This window comes from Rhynchophorus ferrugineus, unplaced genomic scaffold (genome assembly GCF_030347505.1).
Source record: "Rhynchophorus ferrugineus isolate W39M unplaced genomic scaffold, kcgeb_rfMv2 rfM3, whole genome shotgun sequence".
NCBI lineage: Eukaryota > Metazoa > Arthropoda > Insecta > Coleoptera > Curculionidae > Rhynchophorus > Rhynchophorus ferrugineus.
The window spans coordinates 31,503,831-31,522,893 of NW_027472582.1; the positions used below are offsets into that span (position 1 = coordinate 31,503,831).

At 29.8% G+C, this 19,063-nt stretch overlaps 1 protein-coding gene across 4 annotated transcripts in view; it reads right to left on the minus strand.

Moving 5' to 3' along the window:
- LOC143193586 (pseudouridylate synthase RPUSD2) overlaps positions 1-19,063 on the minus strand; it is a 662,639-nt gene that overhangs the window by 526,478 nt on the left and 117,098 nt on the right. For all 4 annotated transcript variants that reach the window (XM_076399898.1, XM_076399897.1, XM_076399896.1 and 1 more), the window contains exons 2-3: positions 18,075-18,320; positions 4,870-5,108 (exon numbers count right to left, since the gene is read on the minus strand). In XM_076399898.1, the coding sequence (XP_076256013.1) occupies positions 4,870-5,079 (210 nt within the window). In that variant the 5' untranslated portion in view covers positions 5,080-5,108; positions 18,075-18,320. The remainder of the gene's footprint in view (positions 1-4,869; positions 5,109-18,074; positions 18,321-19,063) is intronic.

Below are 19,063 nucleotides of genomic sequence, written 5' to 3' on the forward strand. Positions count from 1 at the left end.
ACAAAGAGACAATAATAAGATGTCACTCACCCAAGGGTAAATTTCAAGTATTTAAACCAAAATGCAAATATGTAAACATTAAAAAAAAGCGGGTTTTATATGTATTGGCAAAACACAACATAGATCAATCAACATATGTGTCTTTCACTAACCGTTCAGCAACAAAACGTATGTTTTTTACTATAAATTTGTGGCTGATAATGAAAGTTTATTTTGCATGTATTGATGCTAAAACAGGATATCCACTTAAAAAAGATCCTGTGTATCGGGTGGGATACTGATTCAGTACGAAGTTTTATAACAATTGAACAAAGCAAGATAAGAACTTCATAAGAAAGGTCATTTACTAAGCAGAGTGGTAGAGAATTATAGAAACATTAATATGCACTACACTGTTGTCTAGTTGTCCTGAAATATTTAAAAATCAGACAAACAGTGTCACTTCTCGAACATGAAAAGCAAAAGTGTATGAAATACTTGAATATTTTGTTGAAGTGTTTCGTATTTAGTTAAGTATTATCATTTTTATATTATTTGATTTGCATATTTTTTTAATATAATCCCATTATTCATTACTTATTATTCAAAACAATTAATTATTATTATTAATATTCAAACATTATAATTAAATAAACATTTTAAATATAGGTAAGGTATGTTAAAGGTAATACATTTGTAAGTTAAGGCAATACACGTTAGTGGATATACAGATCAAAAAGCTCGATACTAGGAGTTAATTTTTTGCTTTGAACCCTGTATGATTCTGCCATGTCGTTCAAAGTTTAAGTTCGTTATCAATTTTTTACATGAATTTCAATCAAGGTTATAAAAATTCAAGTTTCTAACTATTCTTAAATTAATCGATGTAACCAATAAATATATATTTGAGATTTACTCTGTCAAATCCGATTTGATTTTATCACTGCTTGACCTACAACACAGCGTTAAATTAGGATAGGCTCTAGGCTATCGGTTACGAGCAATTAGAGGTTAGCATTGTTGTTGAGGCTAAATTATATATATCCAAATCTAAATTAATGACGTGGGTTAATATGGATCTATACATAATGCATTAATATCTGTTGGTCAAATATATCACAGGTGTTTTATCAGTACATGTGATAAAATTGGAAATCAATCATTTAGTTTCATGCATTTAGTATTTAGCAGGTGTAAAATAAATTAAAAATTAAAAAATTATAATGTAACTGAACTTATTTATTTGTGAACCGAATAATGACAAAAGATGTTTTTTCAATGGCGTAGATAAACTTTTTGAACGTCAATATAGTAAACAAAATAATATTGAATCATAATCAAAATAATCAATAAGTCATTTTTCAATCGATACCACTAGCAGGAATGTATATTTAGGCTATGCTATATAATATATTATTTTTAATTTTAACGAATTGAAGATTCAGTGTCAATTACACCATTATTAAATTATTAGTATTATTAACCAATTATTAACATTTAACAATATATTTTCAAAATTACTAAAAAAATGTGCTTATTAAAGCCAATATAATTCACAGTGAAACTAAATGTACCGTTATAATCGCCAAATAACGAGAAAAAATATACGAAAAGAGTGCTATTCAAAAATTACTAATAAATATATTAATGATAAAAAATCATTTCAGATAACTTAGTACATATTTGATTGCATTTACCTTGTGAGATATTACAGACATTTCCAAATATATTTTTAAAATTCACGGAACACCCTTCTACTATTAAGTAAATTTTATGTACTACCAGAGATATGAAAAATAGTAGAGAGCTAACCATGGATAATACTAGAAGGATATAGAGTTATAGCAGCGTTTTACAAAAAATATTCATTCACATACAGAATGTTCAATATATATATATATATATATATATATATTTATATATATATATATATATATATATATATATATATATATATATATATATATATATATATATATATATATATATAGTTTAGAAATAATTTAGAAAATTTTAATATTAGTTATTGTCATTATAACCCTAACTTGGAATTTTTTTGATCTCAAATTAATATATTCTTCTATTAACATTATTTTAAAAATTGAAACAACCGAAATTTTAGAAATCACAAAAACCTGCAAATCTTCTGCCACAAATCAGACTGCAGGTATATATATATAACAATAAATCCCACATAATGTCGGTTACTGATTAATAGCCATATTCTTCATCGCGTTTAAAATATTTAGCGCTCGTCTTTTAAAAATACCATTAGGCTTTAAAAAAACTTGAACCATTAGTTCAAAAAGCTTCGTTTCGTATAACTGCTCCCTAATTGGCCTTCTTTTGTAGCTAAATTGAACGTCAACGTTTGTGACGCTTTTTATGATGAGAACTTTTAATCATTAACTACATTTTTATTCAATCTTTTTGGGGGTCGCCCCAAAAAACTTGGTTATTTGAACCTTAGCATGCCCAATAATATTTAGTTAGTAACCTCAAGGTAAATAAGAAATTAGGTATTGTATATTCGCCTGTTAAGTAAAAATAACAATATATCTTCATTATGTTATTATTCACATTATTTGTCATACAATGTGTTTTATAAACCATAGACTTTATTAAACTTGCTTGCTAAATATTCTGCTTCAAACATTTTATATTAGGTCTATTGAAACTGTAATTAACCGTAAACAGTAACCTAACAAGTTTCTTAAAAAATTAGAAATGATAATATTTTTTCAATATTTTGTCAACAACGGAAATGGCGGCCCCTAAAAGCATGGGAAAGATAAATCTCCTTCTCACAATTTTCTTCCAAATTAAACCTAAACACCCAGCACTTTCTATATTCTTTTATTACAGGAAAGACATAGTTTTATGATTGGAAATATATTTCGAATACATTTTTATAAATTACTACATTTAGCATTTATTATCTTCTTGTATTTTAGAACACTTGCCCCATCGATCTATTATGTTAATTTATTAGCCATTTAATATTATTTAATAGTCAGATGTTAAAGAGAAACTGATACATTACTGTAAAAAGTAAAACTGGTCTTGATCAAATATAGTTTAAAACGTTTCTTAAAATAAATTGTGATACATTTTTGTTTTCGTTAAGCAACAGCTTCTTATGGGTGTTTAGGTCTTTATTTTAAGTCGAAGCCCAAGTACTTAAGTACTTCCGCACTTACTTTACATTATTGTTCGCTATATTGTTTTATGTAAATACTCACAAAACGCAGCACAAAAATCCTCTCAGTCCCTTTTAAAATCGTATTTAGGGTTTTCTGTTTTGATTGCCAACGAATACAAGCTAACAATTTAGTTTAAAAATTGCTACTATTTAATTAGAAAATACATATTTTGATTTGCTATCATTCCCTCATTTTAGTCAATTCAATACTAAATTAAAAACAGTTTATGCACCTCAGAAATTTTACATTAAACATACAAGAAAGCAATTAGGTCTATTCAAATATTAAAACCTGCGAAAATTTTCTTGCCATTTCCGTGTCAGTTTAATTTTATTATCTAAGTATTCTTCGACCAAAAGTTTGAATTATATTAACCCAATTAGAAAAAGAATTTAATAAATTCCGCTCTCAACTGCTTCATCTCGTATTTTAATAGGCGGGGAGTGTCTTTGATGTCGTTGCGTTCGACCTAAATTTTGTATCAGTCAGGCCCTTTGAAAAGTTCTATTAATTAAGCTCGACTGTATTTTATTTTCTGTTTAAGCTGTTATTATCGGCGTTAGAGATGAAGCAAAAAACCCTTAATCGTCAATTATTTAATATTTCTTGATACTGACGTATCTTGGTCTTGAATATTTAGTATTAAATTTGAAATAATATATAATCGTATTACCTTCAATTAATTAAAACAGACATCATAGCTTTTGTTGTTAACTTTTGTTTAAGTAATGTATAGCCTTTGGTATATATAGTCAATTCAAAACAGTGTCATGTGTCAATGTGTGTCTGTCTAAAGTTGTAAATTCGTTTTACAGTCAATGTAAAAAAGTACAATGAAAGTAAAATACATTACTTAGATATACAGTTGTTAATTAGGTGGACTAGGCCTTTCTCATGATAAATAGTCAGAATTGCCAAAATGAAAGAAAATGTTTCCATGACACCCGCTAGACCACGTGCATTGTTAATGTCCATATTGTTAATGATGGTAAAAATGTCGTGCTACAGCCTGAATCTTAACTCATCTGATTATTATGTGTTGCAATCTCTGTAATTGTTTCAATCGTGTAAAGCTGGTTTCGAAGGAGGCTTGTAAAAATTAATCTCTCGACAATAAATCTCTGATATTCTACAGTGAGGGAATTATCGTTTTAATGAAAAAGCCCTACACGACTCCATAATGCTTGCACTAGTAGATATTTAATTTGGTATTGATGATGATTGCTGGAGTTTCCTAAGTTAAATTCCTTCAAGATTTTTATAATCTTTCCTTGCTGTTAAAGTCACAAAAAAATCAGAGGATTTTAATTTGCAAGAAATACCATTTTCCTCCTTGTTTAAAATTCCTAAAGCTTTTAGGCATTTTTATACCAGCGATAAGTCAACATATATAAATAATTATTTGAGGGTTTAACATAGATCTTTATGTATAAATTGTAATTCTAGATCATTGAAGTAAAAATTTTCACCTTTAAAAATTGTAGTGAAACTCACTCGCCTCATGTATTTAAATATGTATGAATTATTGTTATTTAACATTGCATTAAATGCACTGAAACATATGCAGTGTTAAATACGTTATTATTTGTAAAATATTATAAACTATTTCCAGCAACTAATATATTATATATGACTAATATTGATATTGCAAATTATTTTATAAATGAGTATAATATAAATTTATTACCTTTCTTTGGGGTTGCCTAATAGCGGTCGGTTGAGTAGCCACAAAGGTCCGTAGGGTAGCTAAAGGAGCTGGTAATCCCGCTAGCATTGGTTGCATGTGCACCGCGGGCGGTTGCAAATGAAGGGTGCCTGCAGGATGGATAGGTACCGCTACCATCTTCTGCAAGGGCACCCCCCATGGCAGGTACCATGTACCTGGGTGGTGCTGCATCGTTGCGAATGCGGTGGGCCGAACGCAGCCTGTAAGCAAATTAAATTTATTCAGATTAAATTATTTAAAATAAAACAAGGGTTCATAAAACCAGTTGAACGTCTGAAATATTCATGAGCACTAAATATAGTATGCCAACAAACTGCCATATTGGATTACCTTTGCGTAATTTAATTAGATATTAAAAAATGTTGTTTTATTCTAACATATATTAAGATCCACCAAATGTGTATATAAAGTATAAAAGAACCTGAAGAAACAAAACGTGTGAAACTACTATTTAAAATTAAATGATGAAGTGGTTCAAAAATATTTATTTTTCAATTTGTATTGCGGTATGAATTTACCTTAATTAAGCAATTTTAAAATCTAGTTTAAGAAAAAGAATATATAGATAACACAAACTGTAATATTTTTACTTATAGTAAAAGTGTTATTTATTTAACATTGGCTCAATGTAAAATATAGAGAAAATACTTGCATACCTCACGTTGTATTTTACTATATTAGGTGCTTGCATGAATTCTGATCTTGATTTTAAAATTGATAAAATTTCAAAATGCATTTAACGGGCAAATCTGGTACGATATATATTGGTCAAAATAATTTTCACCATTTTCTACAACTTTTGACACCTTTCTGGCAACGTGGCAACCAAACAATATTAGTTGTTAATCATCTATCAATTTTCTCACTTTCTCAGCTTTCAGAACAATAGGGAAAAAGAAAAAATAAAGATGTAGACGCCCAATTGAAGCTGCAATAATTTATGCTTCACAACTCTTGAAACATGTCATGCAAGAGGATGTTTGTTTCAGTCAGCTGAAATACGTCGTTTAATCTGTTCAATCAAAACTGCTAGACATCTGCAGTAACAGTTTCATATGATTTTAATGCAGTCCGTAATATACTACACCTTACTGATCTCACCTATATAGACAAGAAGGCTTTATGACCAAGAATATGGCGCTTCAGTGTCGATATGGATATAGAGTCGATATTAGCTCTGACGGACTAATCCATGATATGTGTCTAGATATTACTGTAGTAGTTCCTACTTTTATCATTAGTGATAAAACTCCATAGAAAGATCGTCTTTCATTCCTTACCAAGCAATGAAACCGCAATGTTGAAACGGTTCGACGTTTTCAATAAATTGTTTTGGTATCTATTTGCCTCAATTTTAAATATTTTCCACGTGTATAATGTTAATTGCATGTAAACTTCTGGAAATAACTGACTGAACCAATTCAAAGCTTTTTGAAACGTCTTTGAAAGTTGAAAGTTGAAAGGTCGTAGAGACCAAAAACCTACAATTAGGATAAAATTGAGCAGTATAGTCATATTTTTTTAGAGATTTAAGAGTTGTGGCAACTTTAAATCATACAATAGCAAACGTTAATAAAAACAGACTGAACAACACAAGAATACTAAATAGAAAAATGTATTTCATTTAAATATTATTTTATGTAAATAAGCGTCAATGCCAACGAATTTAACAGTTAGATTAGTTTGTTTGTTGATAAAATCATTCTTTTCATTTTCACCAATATATATTGCTGATCAAAATGCATGCAAGGACCCAATAGTTTTAATTTTAAAATAATCGAATAAGATAAAAACTACCAGAACAATAACACATATATTTGAATATCTAACTAGTTACTTGCTATTATTATTCAGGTGGTAGATACCAAAGATACCAAAGAACATCTGCTAAAAAAATTGGTATGGCTTTCATCCAAGCAAATAAATATAACAAAAGATGGAAAAATTTATTGTATATTTTGTTTATTGTCAGGACGTATAGATAAATTAATAGTGCTTTATACTGTCAGTAACTGTCGTAAAAATTTTATGTCTTGTATACGTATTATCAACATGGCATTCAGCCAACATATTATATATCATTAGTTAAGCTTTTGTTAAGTTTTGTTTTGTTTTAATTTTAGAAGAGTATTAAGATTAGTTGATATTAAACTAAAGACTTTAGCTTTTTATATAATTTCAAGAAAAACCTTCTCTTTGTTATATTCCAAATTTTATTTTTTATGAACTAGGGTTTATCTGGGCTGGATTTACTGGACTACTATTTGAATATGATAACCAAGTTAAGGGCTATCCAGAAGATATGCAGTCTAACCAACCTTAGTAGTTGGCGTAACCGGGATGGGTTTTTCTCATTAAGTTTTAAATTACTGCCTACTTAAAGTGAACCCATCCCTTGTCGGGTTTTGTATAAGCCACCATCGTGGCAGATCATCTCATAGCCTTCACGCATGTGGTTGGGTGTTTCATTCATTGCTTCAACATTCAACATTTCTTTCTTTATTATTTAATGTCATTTATATTTCAATTTTTTAATTATTTCCGATGTAATGTAACAAATATCCTTTTGCTTGACAGCAATATACAAACTAATGTTAATGTAAGCGAAAATTAATCTAAAATATACCGTCTAATCACTACTCTCGTAAATAACAAGTGAACTAGTTGTAGAATATGAGTGGTTAGCGCATGTGCACTTAAATAAGATAAAAAATATTTCAATTTAGTTTCGTTGACATTGAAATGTAACTTTAACGTAATAAATTTTTGTTTCTCTTTCAAAAGCTATCCTTCATGAACTCATACAACTGTAAATATTTTAGAACGCAAAAACTCAACTCAAAATAAAATCAATATCTTGTAATAATATTGGTATCAAATTATTGCGAAAACTTACTAATATGTTTTCCTTCTTCACTAAATCACTTAAGATAATATAAAGAATATATTTAACCGACCCATATAAAATGTGAATGAAAACAAAATAAATAAAACAAAGTTGATATCAATTATGTGTATTCACGTAGAATTGACTTTGCAGTTGATTTTTTCACTCAACAATTGTGTTCTAAATATTCCTTGTATGTATGAATTCTCCTCTTGTAACTTTATGTTTTTGATTTAATAGCATCTATATACTTTTTATATTATAAATATGAACAATATTGTGTGTGACTGTACCAGTACCAATTCCTTACATATTCTTATCAAATATATATATATATATATATATATATATATATATATATATATATATATACATCATATTTCTAATAAATATTAGGAACCATGATGTTAATATTGATTTCTACAAATTTATTAAGGCCTACTAAATAATGTTGGATAACCAGTTACAGTATCAATCGAAATGATTCTATCTTTGTAATTTTTGGATATTGTCACATCTAGAATATATTATAATTCTTATTCATAGTTTAATTTTAGTTACGTTTTCAAATGAATTTAGTTATAGTAATATATAGTATACTATCAGATACCTACCGGGATTCGATACATATACATTCATAATTTAAATTTTTGGGCTCTATTTTGCTCTGTTCATTTCTTCGATCACCAACAAAAACTAGTGCTTTGTATTATTTTCGGAATTTATTAAAATTTTCGTCTCCATGTATAATAAATTAACAAGTAAGTGAAGACATAACCATAATATTCGGGAATAATAAACATAACCCGATGTAGATTAGCGTATCTAAAGTATAAGTACTGATCTTGTTCATTAAACCACTTTTTGCAAATAATTTTTAACATTTATATCAATGCAAAGCAGTATCTAAATATTAGGCACATGGTTTGAAGTTTTATAATATTTAATACTCTGCAATCATAACAAAAGCAAATTCTTCACTGGCATTATATAATTTTAATTTAAGCATTTATTTTCTATACTACTAAAATTAACAGAATATATGTAATACATAAAACTTTTATAATTATACATTTTAAAATTTAACTTTTAAATATACCTATAAAATATTTTTAATAACTTTTCTACAACTTCTTTTTTGAAATTCGTTATTAACCCGTAATTCATTGCGAAATCTTGTTACACAGAAAACTTTTTTTCAATATACGTAGAATATTTTCAAAAGGAAGCGACTTGTTTAAAATTCATTATTGTGCCTCCTTACGCTATAAAGTTTCTTTAAAATTTCAAAACATTTTCGAAATATGCCGTCTCGTCCCATTATCAGGCTTACGCGCCCACACAAAACAATTCCCCCGAAAGCTTTGCCGCCTTCTCGTGCCGTCGAAGAACTCCCCATACAAAAATTTTGGGATACAGGTAACTTAAAAACTTCCAGGAATGTCGCCTGTACATGCCCTTATCGTACTTTGTCACCTGTCTTTTACTGTTTCACTGACGAAACGAGGTGCGCCAGGAGATGCCCTCGAGCGAGTTTCTCATCGATCAAACGACGGCGTTGCGGCTGAGAACAAAAATTGAAAATATGGATTTATTTATGGGGATAGGGAATAGGGCGGCTATAATGGCTCCTTTTATAACGCCGACCCGGCTCAACGATGGGGTCTTCTTCCTTATTGTCTATAACGGATTTTATTTGTCGAAGGGTTATAGAGTTCTAAAATGTTAAAATGGAACATTTCCTGTAACTGCAAGTATGAACATTTTTAGAACCGCTTTTATTTCGTAACATTGTACAAGATGTTGTATTATATTGTCAGTGGTGCATCCAATTTTGTATATAAAATTAATTTTATAAGGTTTAAAAGATTAGATCGTAAAGGGTATTATTCTGAAATTCATTGCTGATGTGTTCATTATGATTAGTCGCTGTCAAATCTCACTGCCATCTATAGAAATATATTAATATATACGAGACAAAGATAGAGAGAGAGAGAGAGAGTAAGTAATATTTAAAATAAAATAAATAACGCAAAGGTGTAATAAAAGTATAAATAATATACAAAGAGAGACTGCATTGAGACCGCACACACTAGCATTCACGAAAATGGTAATAGAAATTTGGTCAGCGACAAATATCTCAGCATAGGCTATGAGGTTAATCGATTTATCGTGGAAATCCAAAGAGTATTTCTGTATTTTCTCCTGAGCTATAATAGGTAGTCAAAAACTGGGTGAGTCATAGGGAGTCGCCTGATGAGACTTCCGAGGCAAGGACAAGGTGACAAAACTCACAATGAGTAGACGGTCTCAATGTCATCTCACTCGATTCAAAGCCAGGGCATGGTGGAGGAGGTACTATATATATATATATATATATATATATATATATATATATATATATATATATATATATATTTTAATCTATGTTCGCCAATTTCTCCGTTAATTGTGGCCGATTTCCAAAATTCGAAAGAGTGCACTTCCGAGGTGTTCACATTGGAGCCAAATCAGGATCTGTTGGGAGGGAGGAGAGGAAATCTAGGGAAACGCTAAAATTTCAAAGGCATGTAGAAAGTTTTCACATATTTTTTATCTACAATAATCAGATGTTTGTGAATAATGTTATTGCTGAGCTGATGTGACGGAAAATCTAAAGGCGTTTAGTGTAAAGGCCATTCAGTTTGCTTTTTAAGAACTAACTATAGCATATAAAACCTCGTAGAAATATAATAGACAACTGCTCCTATGATGTAGTGGTCAAAGCATTTAGCTCCATATTTTCAATCATTGTTTCTTAATTTCTATTTTTCTTCATACGGGCTGCACCTTTACTTGGCTTACTCATTGCAATATTAAATAAAATAACTGCGTAATTTATTGAGTAAATATATAACACTAAAATTAGAAAAATACAATATTTTTAACAAAAAAATTTAACGGTCATCAAAAAATAAATATGGAACTCACTAAAAATTAAAAAATAATCAAACTTAGATTTTTAACACAAAAAAACATTTTATACACTATATACACAAAATTTAGCTTAATACCTATCTAATCTATTTCAACTACTATTTTTGGTACAACCAACTGATCACTTTGAAGTTGATGCATAGCCCAAACAATATAAAAATAATAATATAATTTTGTTACAAATACAGAAAATTATATTACCAATAAAACAAATCTAAATTAATGTAGTAGAGGTAGTAGTTAAAATAATATTCTAAATAGATAAATAGGTTTAGGTAGATATTAAGCTAAATTGTCTATATAGTAGAATATAAAATACGTATCGTAAACCTAAATAAGGCTCTTGAGTGTTTTTATTTAGTTATTTCAACGATTACTATGTACATATTATATTTTAAAATGTTTTTTTTTGTGCCAAAAATCAAAGTTTGATTATTTTTTAATTTTTAGGGGGTTTGTTATATATTTTTTGAGGTCGGTTTTTGAATGAGAGTATCGAACTTTTGGTTTGGGATTTCTCCCCCTCTTATATCAAATTAATTTTGTGTAGGTTGGTATCGACTGAATGATCAAAATACCCTTCAATAACATCCCAGATAAACATCTAGGGGTTGGCATTCTATCCGTTATCGTGTTCTAGTTATCTGGCACCCCGCCGGTGTTCAACATCTGGGATTATATTTCTGGGTACTTTGATGACCGTTATTCCACGATGTAAAATTCGACATGCCTCAAGGTCGCTACAATACACCCCTGCCAGAATTTTAGATAAAAATATTTTAAACAACAAAAAAAAAGATGCATGAAAAGAGTTTTAAAGATTTGGATATGCTAAATCGAAACGGTTGCGGTTGGTACGGTTGCGATCTGGTACGGCTCTTGATATCTTTCGGTCCTAAAGATAGCGTTGCTTCATAGTCGCTTTGGCACTTGAATGTGGTCTATCGACGACGTTGAAAACAAGCTATTTTTCGGACAGGGCTCCCGTAATCGACGCTGAGGGAGGTGCGCTTGTTCGACGACGTGGTAGTTTATTTTCTTCGATGACGAGACGTTGGCAATTCTGGTACCTCGGCGAGGACATGACGTGTCTACGGTGACTGCAATCGGTACCTAGCTTCTGGAGCTGCTCTGTGACTAATCCGTAGTCACATACGTTACGGTAATTGAGAAAAAACAAATAACGACGGTATCCGACCGAAGCTGCCCAAAGCCTTTCAAATCAAAATGTCTGCCAATATGATGGAGACGGCGAGCGAAGGAAGACATTATGATTTAAACATAGCGCCGAAAGAAATGTTTAGTCGAGACGCTGATGATTAAATAGTGATGCAAAAATCTCTAAGAGTTCAAAAGATGGCGAAAGAAATAAAATTCGGGCAAAAAAATTTTTAAAAATAATTGGAAATAATGAAATGAAATTTAAGGTTCATTGTTCCAGCAATAAAATAAAATTTAATGAGGAACAAATGTTTAAGTGAATGTAACGTTGAAGGAACAAAAGTTGAACTTGTTGAAGGAAGTAAAATCGAAAACGAATCGAATTAAAAATATTGAAAATGTTGAAACAAAAAATATAACGGCCACGTAAGTACACCATGTTGCACGTACCCTCCGTTCACGAGTCTAAACCCAATTTTGCTAAAGATCACGTCGGGGTTACTAATTTACGATTTCGGTGAATGGAGGTGAAACGAAATGAACAGTGGTATTTATGTTATGTGACCATTATTTATTGAAGTAATATAAAAATGTGGAAAATACAAAATAGGTAAAATGGATGGCAGCGGTGTTATCTGGTGACGAGGCTTGGGCAGTCGATGGTGGCACGTCTAAACCAAACGATGGCCGGGTACTGAATGATAGAAATAACCTTCAATAACATCCCAGATAAACGTTTCAGGGTTGCCAGCTATTCGTTATCGGGTCTTGGTTGTCGCTGCTGGCACCCCGCCCGTGTTCAACATCCGGGATTATATTTCTGGGTACTTTGTTGACCGTTATTCCACGATGTAAAATTCGGCATGCCTTAAAGTCGCTACAACCTTATATTGAAAATGCTGTGAAAACAAGTTTTAGTAACATATCACTTTCAAATCATTCCCTCGGTTGTGAGAGAAACCTGATTAACCTAATAAATTGTGGTCAAGTTTCGACCATATGGCGATCGTTATACGTAATTTTTAGTTTTGTTATGACAGATATTAAAACAATTTTTAATTTAAATCTAACTGAATCCTAGAATACTATGTGACGCGATGATATTTTTCGATTTTTCGTTAGTTTTCTTTTATCATAAATCTACTATTTTAATTTTATTATTTACTAAATTTACTGTTCGTATAGTATCGAGAATGTATTTGAATATTGTAGTACTTCTTTAATATTGTCAAATAGTAAATTATTTTGCCATTTACTATTAGTTATTTTATAATTTACATATTTATTATTTTATAGAAAAATCTAGAAAATAGTTTTACAGAGCTCGTAGAAACTATAATACGTAATGACAGAAGAACTAACATACTCTACATAAAACTAAACTAGTGACAAAACTCACTAATAAATTTCATAATGACACATATTAAATTCTTAATGGCCATATTAAAAATATATAGAAGAAAAATTAGAAACACTCATAAAACAGTTCAAATTTAAAAGCAGAAGAACGCAAACTGTAAGTACAAGAAATATGTAACAACAACATAAACTATCCAAAAAAGTTCAGTTTTTGTGATATATATCCAAATAATATATACGAGTATAGATAAAATTTTAAAAATACTTATGGATATACAAAAAATATAAAAAAATCATTTAACGTAACTATACCAATTGATTTAGATAATATAAAGAACATACTTTCGGAAATGAATGTTATTCTTACAAATTTGATTTTTTATTTATATACTGTTACTTTACTTCTTTAACATGTATACTCTCACTTCGAATCAGGATTTTCCAGAAACTTATTTTGTTACCTGTCTGGTGTGTGCGTGCATATATATTTTCCAGCGAAATAAGAAACGATGGGAAATAACCGGAAGCGAAGTTGTGAGAAGACAAAAATTGAAAATATGGATTTATTTACAGGAGTTGGGAATGAAACATACCATATGTCTTTGGAAGCGTCAAATATTCGGTGTCGAAAGTAATTTTCTCTCCGATATTTTTTTTGGAATATACTGGCAATATTTCTTCATTTCTAAGTGCACAATATATTTATACACTATATATTAATATTTAACATTTTTAAATGTTAGTTCCATATAATGTTATCTATAATAATACAAAGTTACAGATTTGGGTCAAATTTTGGATTCAAATCATGTATGTATATATAGAGAAGATGTTCAGTACTTTGGTTTTGCTGTACTAAACACTGATAAGCCGTGCGTACTGGAATTGTCTTGTAACGCGTGCAGAACAAAGTTATACAAGTGGTCACTTGGTCAAAATACATACTTTTCATTTCTGTGCTAAAGTTATGGAAAGAATAGAAGAATCATGTAGATAATTGCTACTTTTTTTGATGAATATCGTCAGTATGAAACATCAGTATCCATTTGGCAGCTAACGGATCATTTGCTATTGCAAGTCTGAAGGGAATCGAGCTGGAATAAGTCCTGGAGTTCAGCTACTTGGTATCAATAATAAAGGAAAAGAAAGTAGCGGCTACTACCAAAATAATAAACTGAATCGGCCAAGCTGCAGGAAGCTTTGTTTCTCTCAAGATCAAAGAGAGAAAAAATTACAATCAAGACGATTTATTGATTCATTGGTACATATTCAATGATTTATTGGTAATGACATACTCAAAAAAAAGCTAATCCTTAGGTGTTCTAATGTAAACCGTATTAGTCTTTTATATAACTCATTTTTGATATACAATTAAAAAGCTTGCGGAAAAACAAGTGTAACACATTGTTGACATACTAACTCTCAAAAAAACGTTAACTCCCATTATTTTGTAGGAATGTTCGTCGGGTCGGTGAGCCGGTCGAAATGTGTGGCTGCCGCTGCGATTATTTGTCAGAACAATCACTACTATTTTTGATATTGACAGGATATTAAAGTACGGTAGCGCTGTGGAAGTGGTACTATTACAAGGGGATAGAGAAAAGAAACGAGAACGAGACGTCGTCGTGATGGTGTTTTATAGCCTGGAACTTCATGGTACCAATCCACCGGCGTTACCAACCTTTGTAGTTGTTGTTGGTGAATTCGTGGTGGCCTAAGGGGTCGTGGCGGTCGCCACAAATTTAAATGTAATAAATTTAGACATTTCATGCGTTAATTAAAAATATTTTTGGATTAAGAAATTACTATTAAAGTCAAAGAGTGGCTTGATAAATGTTCTGAAGACTGCTCCAGAGAAACCAAATATTCTTGGTTGGTATCCTATTACCCAAGAAAGACTCAAGAAATGCAAGGAGGTAAAAGTATGACACAAAAATACCTAATCTATTCGTCTAGTGAAAATACAATTTTGTCATCATTTTGATTGAATGTATTTAAACTTATTTTATTTGTACATGAAACAATATTTTAGTAGATTAGCAGTAACAGAAAATTTTTTAAAAATATTAAAAGTAAAAGTAGCTAACTAAATTTTACAACGCTAAAATGTCAGCTCTATCTTTTTAGATTTTTTTAAAATAAGATTTCATGTAAAGATGTTTTCAATAATTGAACTACAAGTCTCAGTTATATAAATAAAGGCGGATATAATATGACAAAATGCCAGACAGTGAACATGAAACAAAAATTAATGTCATAGGTATTACAACCAAGAATTTTAAGAATAAATTTGCCAAGGCTATTTTTTGGCATTATGTAATCTAATAAACTGGTGGCCAAATTCACTGACACAGAATAATTAAAAAAAATTTTATAGTATTTTGTTGATTATAAACATTAATGGATAATACGATTTTCAGAGAATACGAATAAAAATTATAATTTAGTTTTATACATTTTATATTTATTTTTTATGCTTGAATTAAATGAATCAATTATATTTACCCGCGAACAAACAGCATCAATATAAATATGAAAATGGAAATCGAACTAAAACAAACTTATTATTTAATATTTCTAAATATCAACGTTGATTGATTGCCTAAATAACATACGTCAATATCACTGAATTTAATATTTATTCAAAAATTAGGTTTCCATTAAATATAATTGTTATTAAAATATTGTTCTTTCTATAAGCATAATATTTTATGTTTAAGATTTTTTTAGGAAAAATTGAATTAAATTGATTTTTATAATGAAAACGTAAATTTAATTCTAAATAAAATTTTAATTAATGTATTTCGATATGAAAACACTAAATTAACTTCAAAATACTGCTTTAAACTGTATCAATTGGATGTAGCAATTTCTGAACAAAAAAACTTACAGAAGATACATGATCACCATGATGAAGATGTTTATTAAAAAGCGCCTTTTTAACTTTGGTGCATTTGAGTGTTGTTTAAATTTCTATTCAATAATTATTTTAGAAACATACATTTATAGCGATTATCGTTTCTAAACATTCTTTCCAAAAAGTAACCAGTATTCTTATTGAGATCTATGAGGATTCATATGTTTGAACAAACAAATTAAGATTAGCACTATTTTACTAAAACGTAATATCATAAACTGTTTGCTTAATGCAAAAAAAACCGTTGTCTATACATACAAGAACGATATTTGTAGCGACTCTTGGACAATATAAGCCACGACACCAATAAGAAACCAGTATGATAGTGAATTATTGGTGCCATCATAAAACATCCTGAATATGCTTCAGTCTTGAACATGATAATTGCTTTTCCTTTGTTTACAGTTTATTCAATTGTAAATTTAAGGAGACTCTTTAAGATTGAGGTTATGGTCAGAGTTTGTATTTCCATATAAACTTTAAGGATGGTAATGAGTAATGTATGTTAAATCAAGTAAATAGTAACACATTTTCTATATTCGCGGTCCCGATATGATCGAAATGTTTCATGGATTTTGACTTGATCTAAAAATCTTGATATTACTACTTAAGAAATACCCTATCGAAATATAAGTAACTCACCGAACGCTGCTTGGACAGCCACCATAAAAATAATATCGCATAATCACTAATTTGGAAAAGAACGAGATACTCAAATAAGTTCCTAACTAAAGTCGAGTCAGTACGTCTCCAAGCAGTACCATGGTCATTGATTGTATAGTGCAAGTGTGGTTACAAGACACTTCGCAGGTCTTCAAGCTCACGAAGACTGGCAATGCACGATGATTGGTACCAGACGGTAAGAGTGTGACTATGGGACAATTAATGTGAAACAAATAAGTAAAAGGTAATCATAGTTCATGTTCCCGTATAAACTTCAATGTATATTGCTGTATATTCCCATTTGACAAAGTATTAACAACATAAAAAGTATTAACAATGCCATCTGTTGAAACCTTTTATTAAGTAACACATTTAAAGTTGTGTTCAATTGTTATGCAAATCTAAGAACAAGCACTAAAACATATCATGTAATCTAATATCTATAAATATGATATAAATATAAACATAATAACATATTTATGACATGATATTCATTCCATTAAAGAAAGTTAGCTATTATAATTATTCTTCAGTGGAACCAAGATTAATGAATGCATAACCCTGTAACGAAATATATCTTATAACGCGTCTAATTTAAGAAGCTGTTGGGAGTTTAAAAGACTTTTCCCACTTAAACATGTACCCCACGTGCGAAAACACGTGATGTTTTATTTATAATGACCTAAATAGTAATAACATATAATGAAAACATTTTGTGAATGAACTAAATATTTATACCTATTGTATTAAGTTATATTTCATTTAACTGGAATGAATTTAATAATATTTTGTATAAAATATTTTCTTCCAGATTTATATTTTCATTAGCAATTATATTTCCTTTGACATACATTAATTCACATTTTTTTAATATCGTCCAAACGTTTTTAATAACAGCATAGAGGAAAAAACTTGTTTACCTTTATTAAGTTGTTATTAACATTTATTTATTTTCATACTAATTACTATAAAAAGTTCAGTATTTCTACTTTTAAAACTTATTATTACAAAAAAGCAATGTAAATAAATTTCTATATAAAATTCTGTATTTGATTTTCGACTGAACCATAAATATTTCAGATATTCTTATGTTTTTTTCCCTTATTGTAAACCTTGGCCATCACATCTCGAACAAGGGATGCATTATTTATAATGTCCCTGGGTGATATAACATCACAGACCAAAACATAACTTCGTACTTACCTCTGACAAAATGTGATCGCCGTCTCTGTCAACTGTCACACTTTTATAACGACTTCTTTCCCGGCAAATATCTTTTTTTACGATCTATTACAAGCTCGCGACTGGACACACTACAATAACTTTGCGACGTCCTATGGGAACCGAAAACATCTACGGGAGCACACACACATTAGCTTGTCCGTTAAAACGTCACTTATTTCATTATTTCACCGGCTGCCTCTGGACTTCTTTCCTGGCTTTTTGGACCTACAAAAATAGATTATATAAATGATCATTCAGTAAGCCTCTCTATTTTTGTTTGACACAAGAGCATAGTAATTTCGGTAGAGTGGAAGTCTAACTTCGGGCGAGTAACAATTAATATTAGAAACTATATAAACCATTATACATTTTATTAAAAGCCGATAGATTGGGCGACAGTGTGTGCAAAACTGAAAATGACATATAATAAACGAATTAAATAACTTATATAACTAATCATAGTGGAAAAAAGATTTCCACAAAAACTTTCTATATAAGTCATAAAATGCGAAATATATAAAATAAATAAACCTTTATTTTACAAAAAAAAGTAGCAACTGAATAACGGAGCAAAACGATACTAAACACAAAATTTACTAAACTACGATCTCTAAACATCTGACTCATTACACCATTCAGTTTTAACAAAAGTTTTTAATATATGTTATACACGAATAGTATTCTACCGGACTGCCCCGCGATCTGACGGGTCATCTGTTATACAAATGAGATATTTAAAATAAAGCAGTTTTTATCTGTTTTTACCTTCAATGTTGCTTTATATCGCCGTTCAACAACTTGCCCCTTTCTTATTTTTTTAATAAAAATAGTTTTTCAAGTAAATTAATAGTGTTTGTATTTAAACCCCTTTCACATTTTAGAGCTGGCGCAGTCCATAGAATTCCGGGAAGATCATAAGACTGTTGTCTTTTTCATTTATTTATTTATTTGTATATTTAACCCGTCAG